This window comes from Scyliorhinus torazame, chromosome 18, assembly GCF_047496885.1.
Source record: "Scyliorhinus torazame isolate Kashiwa2021f chromosome 18, sScyTor2.1, whole genome shotgun sequence".
NCBI classification, from domain to species: domain Eukaryota; kingdom Metazoa; phylum Chordata; class Chondrichthyes; order Carcharhiniformes; family Scyliorhinidae; genus Scyliorhinus; species Scyliorhinus torazame.
Window position 1 is genome coordinate 74,618,973 of NC_092724.1, and position 16,814 is coordinate 74,635,786.

The 16,814-nt window shown below is 44.6% G+C and overlaps 1 protein-coding gene across 10 annotated transcripts in view; it reads left to right on the plus strand.

Moving 5' to 3' along the window:
• LOC140395308 (uncharacterized) overlaps positions 1-16,814 on the plus strand; it is a 242,710-nt gene that overhangs the window by 96,010 nt on the left and 129,886 nt on the right. For 9 of the 10 annotated variants that reach the window (XM_072482912.1, XM_072482917.1, XM_072482919.1 and 6 more), the window contains one exon: positions 601-1,003. In XM_072482912.1, coding sequence (XP_072339013.1) covers positions 601-1,003 — 403 coding nt within the window. The remainder of the gene's footprint in view (positions 1-600; positions 1,004-16,814) is intronic. The other variant, XM_072482914.1, reaches the window with a different exon arrangement.

Below are 16,814 nucleotides of genomic sequence, written 5' to 3' on the forward strand. Positions count from 1 at the left end.
CACCTTGAGGGTCCAGTGGCTTCTCCCGGGTTCTCGCCGATAAACCCCACCTGACAGCAACCAATCACTGTCAGTTGCTGGACAGTATACAGTCCCCGGCCAATCCATTGGACACCAGACAGCCAATTGAAACAAGCCCCTCCAATGTCTTGGGTGCCATAAAGTCTGGATTCTTCTACCCAAAATACAAAATTTTACAACACAGTTTACTATTTTGACACTTTGAGTTCCTTGCTTCCTCTGCTTGACTTCAAGATTTGTCTCCATTAACAATCCATCGATAAAGACAAAATTAAAAGAAATAGGAACTTAAGGGAATCAACAAGCTATCTAACTTAAATTCTGCTTTATTGGAGGATATGTATCCTTGCCCAAGGATTGTCTGCAGAGGCACACGCATACATATCACCCATCCAAAGGTGATAGGTATGAGAGTGTCTGTATCAATCCTGCCCTGTCTGGGTGAGGGATATTTGTTTTGTTTCGAATTTCTTGTAATGCTGTTCATGTGGATGTTGTTATTGAGTGCAATGTTGATATAAAACTGATACCTTTACTCTGTAATGCCTCCTTTGATTGTTTTCCTTTCGGTAACTTTAGGCCTCTTCATGTGACCTTACTAACCTAGTCGAGGATGTTGATGGGGTAGAAGCTGCCCAGAAGAGCAGTGCCCAGACACCATCTTGGCATGCCCACAATTCTGAGGAAATGGAAGTGAATGGAAACCGATCCGCTCTCGCGCAGCCCAGAGCCACACAGACGCCGACTGTTTTGTCACCGACCCTTTGGCACACTCCCCCAAATGATGGTAATAGCAGCCAATTTGGCTCCGAGCAGCTCAGCCCTGTTCATTCACCCAGCTTTGTCGCTTCAACATCTTGGCAACAGCCCACTGCCCAATTGAGTGAGATTTGGAACAACCAGGCAGCAATTGAAACCCTGGGTCACCAAGGACAAAGTGCACCTCACCAATCCCCCAGTCACCCATCTGTTTCCTCAGGGCGTATGTATAATAATCCTCTTTGTTTCTCGCAAGTATATTCAATCAGGACTGTTATAAGTTTCAGGGTTTTACTTCAGTTGGAGCGCAAGAACTCAGAAACGGGCAAGTCTGTCCATTTAATTTTTGGAAAGTCAATTAATCTGTTTCTACTTTCAATTTATTCCTCCTATCCTTTAATACTCAGAGTGTCCCACTCGCCACTCACTCCTCACATACTTTAGTTCAACCTTCTCTACCATGCTTATTCACTTTACTCTTCAGTATTCCTTTCTTCATGGAATAAAATAATTCCTTTTTTAAATAATTGACAGACTCTACATCAGCAAGAGTATGCGAGAAAATTTAAATTTCTAACCACTCAGACATTTTTCTAACCATACGTTCTCTAACAGGCTTCTCCCATCCCTTGCACGCTCACTCGACAGTGGAAACGTTCAATCACTATTTAAAAGATTTTATCAGGTCACCGCATCACTTGTCAACAACAATGAAAAGCTCTGATTTTCCCAGACCCTTGCTATTCCTGCGAATCCTCATGCCTTTCCAGTGAATCTGGGCTGCACTATTCCAATTGGTTTAAAAACTGAGTTGCGCCTGGGTCTTCAGCTGGCTCTTGACTAGGTTTCTGTACAAGCTAAAACCTTATTGGCTTTGTGTTCCTGGTATAAAACTGGTGTCCTTATCACCGCATGCTTCCACCTTTAATGGCCTGATATCTACCAACCCAGGTTCCTCTGAGTTGCCCTTTAAAACTGGTGTCCTTATCACCGCATGCTTCCACCTTTAATGGCCTGATATCTACCAACCCAGGTTCCTCTGAGTTGCCCTTTTAAAATCGCACCATTTAAGAGCTTTTCCATTCTCCATTCTTGCTTCCAAAAAGCATTACATCTCATTTTACCACATCTGTTATCTGTTTATCTATTCTGGTAACTTCAGTCTTCCTTTTGTTCTTCACAATTCTTATTACAAGTTGCCACGCCAGTTGAATATGGTTTACATAGATTATTAATAAGTATTTGATTAGGTACATTTGGTGTAATCAGTAAATTCTCATATTGTTCCCTCGATTGCAAAGTCCAGATTGTTCCTGTAAATCTGAAATCTGACCTCTTTGGAACACAATTCATCACATCTTTGTTCAACATTCTTGATACCCAGATCTTTTGCCTCCGACACTATCCTTGTAGCCACATCCTCAATCCCAGATGATTTTGTTTTTGCAGAAGTCTTTTATATGGCATCTCACTAAATGCTTTAAAAAAAATCCTTACAAACAATATCCACTGTGTTTCTTTCATCTCTGGATCTTCAAAAAATCCTATAAGATTGGCCAGGTACATCTGTCCTACAGAATCTGCCCAGTTTATTAAGAACAAAGAAAATTACAGCACAGGAACAGGCCCTTCGGCCCTACCAGCCTGCACGAATCCAGATCCTTTATCTAAACCTGTCTTCTATTTTCCAAGGATCTACTTCCCTCTGTTCCCCGCCCGTTCATATATTTGTCTAGATGCATCTTAAATGATGCTAACAGGGCTAAATTGCTGGCTTTGAAAGCAAACCAAGGCAGGCCAGCAGCACGGTTCGATTCCTGTAACAGCCTCCATGAACAGGCGCTGGAATGTGGCGACTAGGGGCTTTTCACAGTAACTTCATTTGAAGCCTATTTGTGACAATAAGCGATTTTCATTTCATTTTGTGCCCGCCTCTATCGCCTCTGCTGGCAAAGCGTTCCAGGCACCCACCACCTTCTGCGTAAAAAACTTTCCACGCACATCTCCCTTCAACTTTCCCCCTCTCACCTTGAAAAAGTGGCCCCTTGTAATTGACACCCCCACTCTTGGAAAAAGCTTGTTGCTATCCACCCTGTCCATACCTCTCATAATTTTATAGACCTCAATCAGGTCCCCCCTCAACCTCCGACTTTCCAACGAAAACAACCCAAATCTACTCAACCTTTCTTCATAGCTAGCACCCTCCATACCAGGCAACATCCTGGTGAACCTCCTCTGCACCCTCTCTAAAGCATCCACATCCTTCTGGTAATGTGGCGACCAGAACTGCACGCAGTATTCCAAATGTGGCCTAACCAAAGTCCTATACAACTGTAACATGACCTGCCGACTCTTGTACTCAATACCCCATCCGATGAAGGCAAGCATGCTGTATGCCTTCTTGACCACATCGACCTGCGTTGCCACCTTCAGGGTACAATGGACCTGAACTCCCAGATCTCTCTGTACATCAATTTTCCCCAGGACTCTTCCATTGACCGTATAGTCCGCTCTTGAATTAGATCTTCCAAAATGCATCACCTCACATTTGCCTGGATTGAACTCCATCTGCCATTTCGCTGCCCAACTCTCCAATCTATCTATATTTTGCTGTATTCTCTGACAGGCCTCCTCGCTATCTGCAACTCCACCAATCTTAGTATCATCTGCAAACTTGCTAATCAGACCACTTATACCTTCGTCCAGATCATTTATGTATATCACAAACAACAGTGGTCCGAGCACGGATCCCTGTGGAACACCACTCGTCACCTTTCTCCATTTTGAGACACTCCCTTCCACCACTACTCTCTGTCTCCTGTTGCCCAACCAGTTCTTTATCCATCTAGCTAGTACACCCTGAACCCCATACGACTTCACTTTTTCCATCAACCTGCCATGGGAAACTTTATCAAACGCCTTACTGAAGTCTATGCATATGACATCTACAGACCTTCCCTCATCAATTAACTTTGTCACTTCCACTAAGAATTCTATTAGGTTTGTAAGACCTGACCTTCCCTGCACAAAACCATGCTGCCTATCACTGATAAGTCTATTTTCTTCCAAATGTGAATAGATCCTATCCCTCAGTATCTTCTCCAACAGTTTGCCTACCACTGACGTCAAGCTCACAGGTCTATAATTCCCTGGATTATCCCTGCTACCCTTCTTAAACAAAGGGACAACATTAGAAATTCTCCAGTCCTCCGGGACCTCACCCGTGCTCAAGGATGCTGCAAAGATATCTGTTAAGGCCCCAGCTATTTCGTCCCTCGCTTTCCTCAGTAACCTGGGATAGATTCCATCCGGACCTGGGGACTTGTCCACCTTAATGCCTTTTAGAATACCCAAAACTTCCCCCTTCCTTGTGCCGACTTGACCTAGAGTATTTAAACATCCATCCCTAGCCTCAACATCCGTCATGTCCCTCTCCTTGGTGAATACCGATGCAAAGTACTCATTAAGAATCTCACCCATTTCCTCTGACTCCCTCATCAATTAACTTTGTCACTTCCTCAAAGAATTCTATTAGGTTTGTAAGACATGACCTTCCCTGCACAAAACCATGCTGCCCATCACTGATAAGTCTATTTTCTTCCAAATGTGAACAGATCCTATCCCTCAGTATCTTCTCCATAAATTCCCTCTTTTGTCTTTGAGTGGGCCAATCCTGTCTCTAGTTATCCTCTTGCTCCTTATATACGAATAAAAGGCTTTGGGATTTTCCTTAACCCTGTTAGCCAAAGATATTTCATGACCCCTTTTAGCCCTCTTTATTGCGCGTTTGAGATTTGTTCTACTTTCCCGCTATTCCTCCAAAGCTTCATCAGTTTTAAGTCGCCTAGATCTTATGTATGCTTCCTTTTTCAACTTAGCTAGTCTCACAATTCCACCCGTCATCCATGGTTCCCTAATCTTGCCATTTCTATCCCTCATTTTCACAGGGACATGTCTGTCCTGCACTCTAATCAACCTTTCCTTAAAAGACTCCCACATTTCAAATGTGAATTTACCCTTAAACAGCTGCTCCCAATCCACATTCCCTAGCTCCTGCTGAATGTTGTTATACTTGGCATTTTCCCAATTTAGCACTCTTCCTTTAGGACCACTCTCGTGTTTGTCCATGACTATCCTAAAACCTACGGAATTGTGATCACTATTCCCAAAGTAATCACCGACTGAAACTTCAATCACCTGGTCGGGATCATTCCCCAATACCAGGTCCAGTATGGCCCCTTCCCGAGTTGGACTATTTACATACTGCTCTAAAAAAACTCTCCTGGATGCTTCTTACAAATTCTGCTCCATCTACGCTTCCAAAACTACATGAGTCCATTTCAATTTTGGGGAAGTTAAAATCTCCCATCACGACCACCCTATTGCTCCTACATTTTTGTATAATCTGTCTACATATTTGTACCTCTACTTCACGCTCGCTTTTGGGAGGCCTGTAGTAAAGTCCCAACAATGTTACTGCACCCTTCCTATTTCTTAGCTCTACCCATATTGCCTCAGTGCTCGAATCCTCCATCGTGCTCTCCTTAATCACAGCTGTGATATCATCTCTGACCAGTAATCCAACTCCTCCATCCCTTTTACCTCCCTCTCTATCCCTCCTGAAGCATCTATACCCTGAGATATTTAGTTGCCAGTCTTGCCCTTCCCTCAACCAAGTCTCAGTAATACCAATAACATCATATTCCCAGGTCCTTATCCAAGCCCTAAGTTCATCTGCCTTACCTGCTACACTTCTCGCATTGAAGCAAATGCACCTCAGACCATCTGTCCCTTTGCGTTCATCATCTTTTCCCTGTCTACTCTTCCCTTTAGTCACGTTGAGTTTATTATCTAGAACCTTACTGGCTGTAGTTGCTGCCTTTTTACTGACCTCTAACTTCCTAATCTGGTTCCCATCCCCCTGCCACATTAGTTTTAAAACCTCCCCAACAGTGTTAGCAAAAGCACCCCCTAGGACATTGGTTCCAGTCCTGCCCAGGTGTAGACCATCCGATTTGTATTGGTCCCACCGCCCCCAGAACCGGTTCCAATGTCCCAAAAATCTGAACCCCTCCCTCCTGCACCATCTCTCAAGCCACGTATTCATTCTGACTATTCTTGAATTTCTACTCTGACTGTCTCGTGGCACTGGTAGCAATCCTGAGATTACTACTTTTGAGGTCCTACTTTTTAACTTATCTCCTAACTCCCTAAATTCTGTTGGACCTCATCCTGTTTTTTTACCTATATCGTTGGTGCCTATATGCACCACGACAGCTGGCTGTTCACCCTCCCCCTTCAGTATGTCCTGCAGCTGATCTGAGACATCCCTGACCTGTGCATCCGGGAGGCAACCATACCATTCTGGAGTCTCCTTTCCCACCACAGAAACGCCTGTCTACTCCCCTTCCGATTGAATCCCCTATGACTATAGCCCTGTCAGTCTTTTTCCTGCCCTTCTGTGCAGCAGAGCCAGCCACGGTGCCATGAGCCTGGCTACTACTGCCTTTTCCTGGTAAGTCATCTCCCCCCAACAGTATCCAAAACGGTATACCTGTTTTGGAGGGAGATGACCGCAGGGGACACCTGCACTGCCTTCCTGCTCTTTCTCTGCCTTTTGGTCACCCATTCCCTGTCTCCCTCACCAATCCTAATCTGCGGTGTGACCAACTCACTGAACGTGCTATCCACGATGCTCCAAAGTAAGTCCATCCGCAGCTCCAGAGCCGTCATGCAGTCTAACAGGAGCTGCAGCTGGACACACTTCCCGCACATGAAGGAGTCAGGGGCATCGGCCGCGTCCCTGAACTCCCACATTGAGCACGAGGAGCGTAACACGGGTCTTGGACTTCCTGCCATTTTCACACTTTACCTTAACTGATTATAAATATAATATCAAATAATGAATAAGTGAAAGGAATAAAGATTTTCCTTCCCAATCACAATACTTACCAACACATGAAGAGTTAAAGAGGAAAACGTACCTTCCCGACAGACCCCTGGCCACTGCTCCCGCCGAAAATCTGAAGGCCGCTTCTCCGGCAGCTGTGTCCCCTCGGCTCTCCTCGCGCTCTTTTATCCTGTGTCCCCGCCGCTCTCCTCGCGCTCTTTTATTCTGTGTATTATCCATTCACTGAGACAATTTTTTAAATTATTCATTAATGGGCATTGCTCGCTGGCCCAGCATTTATTGCCCATCCCTAAATTCCCTTGAGAGGGCAGTTAAGAATCAACCACAGCTGTGGGCCTGGAGTCCCAAGTAGGGATGGAAGATTTCCTTCCCTAAAGGACATTAATGAACAGGATGTTTTTTTACAACAATCGGCAATAGTTTTGTGGTCATCATTAGACTTTTAATTCCAGGCTTTAAAAAAAAAAAAAAAAAAAAAAAAAAAAAAGTTTGATTAAAATGTCACCATCTGCCATGTTGGGTCCCAGAGCATTACCCTGGGTCTCTGGATTACTAGTCCAGTGACAATACCACTACAGCGTTATCTTCCCTAATGTGGAACTCGTTACCACAGATGGTGCTTGTGGTCAATAGCTTAGGTACTTTAGAAAGAAAGAGGAATAGGAAGTAATTGAGAAAGAATGAGATTGATGGAATGGGAGGAGACTTAAGTGGAGTATAAAACCAAGCACTGACTAAATTGGCTGTTTGTCCTATATATTCTATATTACTGAAGTAGTATTCCCCTTGGCCTTTCCAATTTTCCTTATAGTTACTTTTCTATCTATAGTATTTGACAATATATGTTGCAGATCCCATTTTAGAGGTAAATCTTTATAGGATTTCCAGTGTTCAACCATCCACAGTGCCTGTCACCATTCACCGTCATAGCTAAAGTTAGCTGCTCCATCGATTTTATATTACAAGGTACTCTATTAGTTGTCATGATTATTGCTATGCAGGAGTACTGATGCTACCACTACTTGGGGAAGCTTCAGCAATTGAAATTCGGAGCCCATTTCTCAATTTTTGTTGCCAATACTTGATTTTGAAATACTTATTCTTCAGTTCAAACCTCCCATGGTCTCATCTCCTCAAGTACTACAAACATCCAAAATGTTTGTTTAATCCAATTTTGGCGTCTTGAGCATCCCCTGGTTCCTTCGCCCCACCATTGGTGTCTTGAGCTGCCTCGGCCCTGAGCTGTATGGTCATTGGTATCGGCATCAGTTTAAGACTGACGATGTTCCTGTGAAGCACCTTGGGGCATTTTAATATAATCTGTTTGTGTATATAATATGTATTTATATATACACATACACAGGTTGTTACAATTTTCACCTGGTCACCTGTTAATCAATATAAGTTTAATTTGGTGAACTTCTACCTATCAGGACAGATCACAGAGAAAAAAGTGGAGACAAAAGACATAGGAAGGGGCCTCACTGAAATAAAGGGTGGTTTTCATTTTTCTTTTTCACTCTTTTCTCTTTACTGGAATACATTTGATTTGTACCCTTGCCACCTCCTGAACAATGGTTTACTTTTCCCTTACATTTAATTTGGGCACAGTACCTTTCATCCAACTATGATTTTTAAATTTCTAGTTAAATATCTTTATCCTCAACTTTTTCACCCTTATCATTAAACTGAATTTTTTTATATCATGGTCACTGCTTCCCAACCGTTCTTTAAAGTTATATAATAAATATCCTACAGCATTTCACAGAAGCTTAATGAAAAGAGTGCGCTTGAGACGAAGGAGAAGTTTTAGGGAAGGTGACCAAAATCTTCAACGAAGGAGCACCTTGAAGGAGGAGAAGCAGTTGGGGATGTGGAGGAATTTCCATAGTGCTGCAGTGATACGTGCTGGGGTCATGGTCATTTACAGTCAATATTAATGGCTTGGAGGAAGAGACCGAGAATAAAGTCTCTTAAATTTGTTGAAGATGCAAAGCCGGATGGGAATGTAAACTCTGAGGAGGATACAGATGGGCTGAAGTAAATGAGAGAATGCTGGAGACACAGAGGGCGGGGGTGGTACTTGCTGGAGTGGTTGGGGAGGGTTTAAAATTAAATAGGGGGATGGGAACTATGGAAGGAGTCAGGAGAGGGAAACATGGACATGGACAAGAACAAAAGACAGAAAGGGAATAAGAAAAGTGATGGGCAAAGAAATCAAGGACCAGAATCAAACAGGCCCACAGTGAAAAACAGATGGAATGGGACAAGGAATGTTAAAAAGGTGTTATGCTTTAATGCGCTTAGCATTCACAATAAAGTGGATGAGTTAATCATGCAAATAGATGTAAACAGGTATGATATAGTCAGGATTACACAGACAATGGGCAGCACGGTGGCGCAGTGGGTAGCATTGCTGCCTCATGGCGCCGAGGTCGCAGGTTCAATCCCGGCTCTGGGTCACTGTCCTTGTGGAGTTTACACATTCTCCCCGTGTTTGCGTGGGTTTTGCCCCCACAACCCAAAGATGTGCAGGCTAGGTGGATTAAATTGCCCCTTAATTGGAAAAAATGAATTGGGTACTCTAAATTTCAAAATAATGGATTACACAGACCAGGCTGACCAACTAAATGCATGCTTTGGTGCTTCACAAATGAGGACATATCTAACGTACCAGAAATGTAGGGGAACACAGCATAGTGACCGGGAGGAATTGAAGGAAATCAGTATTATTAAGGAAATGGGGTTGGGCAAACTGATGGGATTGAAGGCCGATCAATCCCTAAGACCTGATTATCTGCATCCCAGAGTACTTAAGGAAATGGCCCTAGAAATAGTAGATGCATTGGTGGTCATCTTCCAATATTCTATCGACTCTGGAACCGTTCCGACAGATTGGAGGGTAGCTAATGAAACCCCACTATTCAAAAAGGGAGGAAGAGAGAAAACAGAATTATAGACCAGTCAGCCTGGCATCGGCAGTGGACAAAATGCTGGAGTCCATTATAAAAGATTTAATAGTCGAGCACTTGGAAAACAGTGGCAGGATTGGGCAGATTTATGAAAGGGAAATCATGCTTGACAAATCTACTGGAATTCTTTGAGGATGTAGGCAGTAGAGTTGGTGAGGGGGAGCCAGTGGATGTGGTTTATTTAGACTTTCAAAAGTCTTTCAACAATGTCCTACATAAGAGATTAGAGTGTATAAGGAAAGCGCATCGGATTGAGGATAGTGTATTGAGATGGATAGGAAACTGGTTGGCAGACAGGAAACAAAAAGTAGGAACAAATGGGTCTTTTTCCAAACGGCAGCAGTGACTAGTGAGGTATCGCCGGGATCAGTGCAAGAACTCAGCTATTCACGATGTATATTAATTATTTAGACGGGGGAACTAAATGTAATATCTCTAAATTTGTAGAAAGCACAAGGCTTGGTGGGAGAGTGAGCAGTGAGGCTGATGCAGAGATGCTTCAGTGTGAGAGAGTGGTACAATGCATGGCAGACCCTGTGTAATGTGGATAAATGTGAGGTTATCCAGTTTGGTAGCAAAAACAGGAAGGTAGATTATTATCTGAATAGCTTATAGATTGACAGTGGGGAACACGTGTCCTTGCACACCAATCGTGAAAGTAAGCATGGTGGTGCGGCTGGGGGTGAAGAAGGCAAATGGTATGTTCGCCATCATAGTGACTGACGATAGAATTTGAGGGCAGGAGCAGGGATGTCTTGCTGCAATTATACAGGGCCTTGGTGAGGTCACCCCTGGAAAATTGTGTGTAGTTTTGGTCTCCTTGTCTGAGGAGGGTAGCTCTTGCTGATTCCTAATTAAAATGCCGTCCAGGTAAACCCCGACTTGTGGTAACTGTTGCCAATTGGCACCGGAGACGCCAGTAATGTTGCTCTTTTTAACTGGATACTTCTATGACAGTCATTAATGATATTGCTTTTCAGAGTCGCCAGGTATCAAATGATACCACCACACGATTATACCGGATATCGATCAAAGACCAAACAACCAGTTAGTTAGTTCAAGTTCAATGATAGTTTATTTACACACAAGAATTACTTTGACATGCAACATAAAACACTACAAGCTAAATTACACCTAACACTACAACAACCTGTCCTTAACTTCAGGCACACGGCTTTATGCAGCAGAACAAGGCCTTTGTTCGGATCTTGTGTGACTGCGTCTGGAGAAATGACTTTGTTTCTGCTGGGCTCATCCGTCTGGTAGCGATCGTTGGTCTTGAACTTGTCTTCTGGTCGTAATGCTGCACTTGGTTTTAGGCGTAGGTCGGGGCCAAGAGAGACTGGACACATGGCAGTGTCTCTCTTTATCCTTCTGGGGTTTCACGCTCTTTTGGGCGGTCCTTGGCTTTGGACCCAATAATTCGGCAGGCTTTTATTACTGCCTTTGATTTTGGCCAATAAAGGGGCGGGTGCCTTGATGGCTGGGCGAGTCCTGAGCGGTCATTGACTTTGGCTTTTTGGGCTCCCTGAACAAGGGAGTGGCGCCGATGAGTCTGTTTCTGTATCTGTTATTTTGTTCTGGGGAAATGGGCCATTAGAATGCAAAGTAGCTGGGGGTTTCAATAGCGTCTAGTTATCTGAGTTGCCAATATACATAAGCTCTGAGTATCTGAGTTTTGGGTTGACCATATTTCCCATGGTCCTTTGCAGGTGGCCATATTTCCCGGGATCCTTTGTAAGTGCCCATCCCAGATGGCTACATCCCGTCCTTTTGATCCTGAACGCAAAGCGTGGTAGATCACACTGTTGATCCTCATTCGTCCTTGGTGTTCCAGTTACCCTTGGTCAAGGACAGGTTCTGCACTCTCCTATGTTTTTGGAGTATTTGCCTAATTTTATCAACACATCATAAATTCATAAACTCTAAGGGGCCACTATAAAACATTTAGTCATTACACATTTAACTTATTTACACAAGGGAACCTCTATCATTACCTAAGCTACTCTCATGCTGCTGGCAAAAAGGAACTTATGTGCAATACAAACATTTTAAAGAAATAAACAGCAGCATCACATCTCTACTTAATCAAATACAGTCATAGAAGAAGTACAATATTTTTATTTTGTCAGTGAAAAAGGTTTAAAAGGTTTGTGGGGTTTGTTGGATTCCAAGAAAAGGGGCTTGGACTGTGTATATCGGGGAGCGGGAGGCTCTCCTTCGCCATTTGTGGAGTCTAAGTGTCTGAACGACACTGCAGAGTATTGCTATTACCAAAAGGGCTTCAAATGTATAGGAAAGGGAATACCATTTTACAATGTTTTTGCACATTGTGGGGGTATCATGGGAAGTGTGGTGTCCAGACTAGGGGTCTCATATTGTATGGTCATGTCCGGGGCCGGTGTGGTGTGGGGTACAAAGGCTGTCAACGTGCACAGTTGTAGGAGTCCAGCGATGATCACAATGGAGGTCATCAGTCCTGTTTTCATCTTGTCTTTTTGTTCTTCGTATATTCCTGAGGGTGCAAGCATAATATCTGTTATTATCGTTGGTGAACATCTCGTTTTGTTTGTCTTTCTTTCTTCAACTTCAATTACCCATTAGAATCGTCGCCACGTGTGACTTTCTCATTTAAAAACATTAAAAAAAAAAAATAACCATTTTAGAGACAAGACATCCGGAAAAAAAAATTCTGTTTAAGTGCAAGGAATCCCGCAGCTTGTGGTCGATGTAGTGAGTGGGTGGACAATTTCTCCGTCCAGGGTGCAGAGGTAGTTCACGTATAGCAGCAAATGTGTAACAACCAAGTGTGTCAAACATGCAAATAGCAGTTGGGGTAGCGACCAAAGAGTCGCGGAAGGTAAAGAGTTGTACAGGCTGTGGCAAAAGGCATTCTTTAAACCACACTAAAGAGCAGATAAGGGAAACAAAGACCTGCCAAGGACCGTAAGGAGTGTAAAAAAACCATTCCAGGTTACTTGAAGTGATTGAAGCATGAGGTGCGTGTGGGCCGCGGCAGGGCAAGAATGGGTGGGATTCCCCGGGTAGAGCGGTGATCAGTGCCGTTGCTCCACTACCCGAGCTTGGCTGACAGATGCATTGGGGGTCCTCAGGCAGGGCGGGGATAAGTGCCGTTACTCCCTACCTGGGTGACCGAATGAGCGGAAAGAATTTATAACATGGGATCCAACAATTTGTTCCTTTAACGGTCATTGGGCAGTAAATGGCATCAGAAGAGTAACCATGACTGTATCAAGAAATGTTGTAACTGGCCGTCATTAATTTAAGCCATGTAGCAATAAGAAAGAAAGCGGGCAGGTTCCATCAGGAAATAGGACACCGTAATTCACATGCGGTTCCTTTTTCTCATCATCTGGACACCTCAGGGTTCCGTATCAAAAAGCGTCGCGAAAGGGTTACCCTAACAGGAGTCAGACTCTTGAGTCATCACCATCTCCCGGTTGCCAAACTTGTGTCTGTCATTTCTGTGCCGTGGCCTCGTGGGCCGTCGTGGGATCCGAATAGTCATACCTTACTAATCGACAACAGTTGTCGCGGTGTCAATGGGGGGTTCGTTTGTCATGAGGGGCGGTAGCTGCAAAGGGCAAATTTCCGTTGTCGGGCGGTGGCAGTGGCTCTGGCTGTGGCAGTGAAAGGGGGTACATGGGGCTAAACATGTACTGGTCGTGGTTCCAGGGGCTGTCATGTCTTCCGAATCAAGCTCAAGGTGGAAAGGCGTACCTGTGGGCGGAGACAAGGTCGGGTCTGTGGGCGTGGACGTGCTGTCCTGGCTGGGGGGGGGGGTGCTGGTTTAAGTTGTCGATGGGTGGGGCGGAACCGTCTGCCATTGCTAGGGAGACGTAGTAGGAGTGGCTACATTGGGTTCCATAAACCTTTAAGCTGGTTGATATGGAACCAATCTGTTTTTCCATTGGGGTACGTTATTTTGTACACAAGAGTGGCTCACTTTATCCGAAATGGAGTAGGGGTGAGGAACGAACTGGGATTATACAGGCAAACCATTACTTGCTGACCGACTGTATACTCTACTGGGTGGAATGTTTTATCAAAGTAGGCCGTACTTTTTCCTAGCGCCTAGTCGGAGAGCTGCAGCGAGCTGGGCTGCTTTAATATTTTCTGTGAGTTGTTGGACTGCTTTTTCGTGGGTGAGGGCGGTGACTGTGGGGCTGACCTAATCAAATCCTAATAAATATTCAGTTCCTTTCATGGGTCATGAGGGTGTGGGGGTGAATCCTGTGGAACTTTACACTGTTCCAAATAAACATAAGGGCGAATGGGAGAACTGTGTCCCAAGTGGTGTTATGCTGTTGCACCATTTTCCTAATAGTCGCTTTTAGGGTCCGAGTCATACGTTCCATCATACCGCTGGATTGGGGGTGATAAGCAGTGTGGAATTTTTGTTTTATTACAAAAATCGTTGGGACATTCTGCATTACTCTGCTGGTGAAATGGGAACCTTGCTGCGGGGGAGTCCCCAGCGTGTAAATATCTGCTGTGTTAAGACCTTGGCTGTTGCCTTAGCCGTGTTTGTCCTGGAGGGAAATGCTTCCACCCATTTTGTGAAGGTGTCGATTACTACCAACACATATTTAAAACCATTTTTGCAGGGCAGGAGGGGACCAATGTAATCAAGCTGTAAATTCATCCATGGACCATTAACAGGTCGGGTGTGTCGTAATTGTCCTTTCCTGGAGTACCTGTGCACAGATTAAACAATTCTCAACATAATGCGTGATGTCTGCTTTTAAATCGGGCCACCAGCACAAAGGCCTTAAGTGGCCAATGGTGGTTTCTATCCACTGATGTCCATGTCCATCATGAAACTGGCAAATTATCTGGTTTCTGTCCTGGGTGGGGACCACATAAATTCCATTCTTTAGAATTATAATGTCCTGTACAGTCAGTGAATCCTTGAATTTGCCGTCGGGGGCTGGGTAGTTTCCGTCTAAAACTTGTTTAAGCGTGTCGTCTGCCTTTTGGGCCTGGGATAAATCTTCGATATTGGTCTGTGAAACCTGGACTGCGTGTATCGGTTCACTCTCGGAGGGTTGCCAAAAGTGACCGTGTTGTGATCCTGCCTTTGCTAGGGCGTCTGCCTTTACCTTACCGGATGGGGAGGAACGATGATGGCTTCTGACTTTGATTATGCCATTTGTGCGGTCTTTTGCTGTCTCAAGAATATGCTTCAATAATGGGGCTGACTGTAGGGGTTTACCATCAGCGGATTTGAATCTTCTAGATTCCCACAGAGGCAGGAATTCTGTCAAACTATTGCAGACATATAAACTGTCCGAATATATATCTGCGGGGGTCGGGAAAGAATCTGGGTGCTGCACTACATATGCTATTGCTGCTAATGCGGCTGCTTGTGATCCTAAGTGGCCTGGCAATTTTAAAAATATTTCCTCGAATGCGCGTCACTGCGCATCTTCCACATAAGTACCGCACCCTGTTATTCTTTTTCCATTGTCAATGGTGGAGGAACCATCTACATCAATTTTTTCAGAGTTATCCGTGGCCGGGGGATTCTGTATTCTGATGCCTGCCCTTGTGGGTAGTGATTTCGGAATAAAGGGTCCTGTGTGGTGTTTGGCTGCAATGATCTGGCACTCGTGGGGTTCCTTCATACTGCAGGTTGTCCGCTAAAAATGTGCCTTTGTCCGTTTAACTGTGATGTCCCTTCCTTGTAATAACAGTGTCCAGCGAACTGCTCTGATCTGGCTGACTGAACCGTCCTTTAACCTACCATCTAACAGTAGCTGCATTGGGATGTGCTCGGTTAAAATCGTTACGGGGTTGAGGCCTGTGATATATGCAAAATATTGAACTGCCCAAAAGGCTGCGAGCAAGTGCCGTTCGCAGGCTGAAAATCCTTGCTCCACGGGATCTAAAACTCGTGAGGCATAGGCTACGGGTCCTAAACGGTCATGTCTTTCCTGTAGTAGTACTGCAGAGAGGGTTCGGTCAGTGGTCGCTACTTCTATGGCGTAGGGAGAATGTGGGTCTGGTACCTGCAAAGCGGGGCTGTGCCTAGGGCACGTTTTAATTCATCGATGGGGTCCATGTGCTGAGGAAGCCATTCCCATGGGGCGTTCTTTTTAAGGAGTTCTGAAAGTGGGGCTGCTTTTGTGGCAAAACCATCTATATGGTTCCTACAATATCCAACTAATCCTAAGAATGATCGGAGTGCAGTGACATTGTGGGGCAGGGGCAATTTAACTATTGATTCAATCCGTTTCTGTTCGATCTCTCTTTTCCCGTATGTGATAATGGTACCTAGGTAAAGGACCTTTTCTTTCAGGATCTGGGCTTTTTTCGGGTTGACTTTGCATCCAATTGATTGTAAGAGATCCAGCAATTCGGAAAGAAGCTTAACATGCTCTTCCTTTGTGTCCGTCTGTAGGAGTAAGTCGTCCACATACTGAATAAGGCATTCGGGTCGGCAAAATTTGGAAAGTCCGTTGGCCAATTGTCGGTGAAAGATGGAGGGGGAGTTGTGGAAACCTTGTGGGAGGCATGTCCACGTATACTGCTGTCCTTGAAATGTGAACGCAAACTTGTATTGACAGGCCTTATCTAAGGGAATGGACCAAAAGCCATTGCTAATGTCCAGCACAGTAAAGTACTTAGCATGTACTCCCTGCTTCAGCATGGTTTTGGGACTCGTGGCAACGGTGGAGACTGCTAATGGGGTGACCTTGTTGAGTTCTCGGTAGTCAATGGTTAATCTCCATGAACCGTCGGGTTTCTTTACGGGCCAAATTGGGGCATTGTTTGTTGAGGCTACGGGCCAAATTATTCCTTGATCTAGTAAGCTATTGATAACTTTTGCAATCTCACCCTTGGCTTGCTGTGGGAAACCGTATTGCTTCTGGGGCTTGGGATCGGGACTTGTAATTGTGACTTCCCGGAATTTTTCCACAATCGTGGTTGTGCTGGACGAAGGATGCTTTATGTTTTCTTAGGACCCCTCTCATCATCTTATCTGTACTAATGGCTTGCGGATCAAACCAGTAGTCGCCTACTGAGCAGATTCTATGTTCGTAGTCTCCTACTGTGAGCATGGCAGGGGCTCTTGCTGTTCTGGCCATTTTCCATACACACTTATTCAGTGGGTCAAAGGAAAGGTT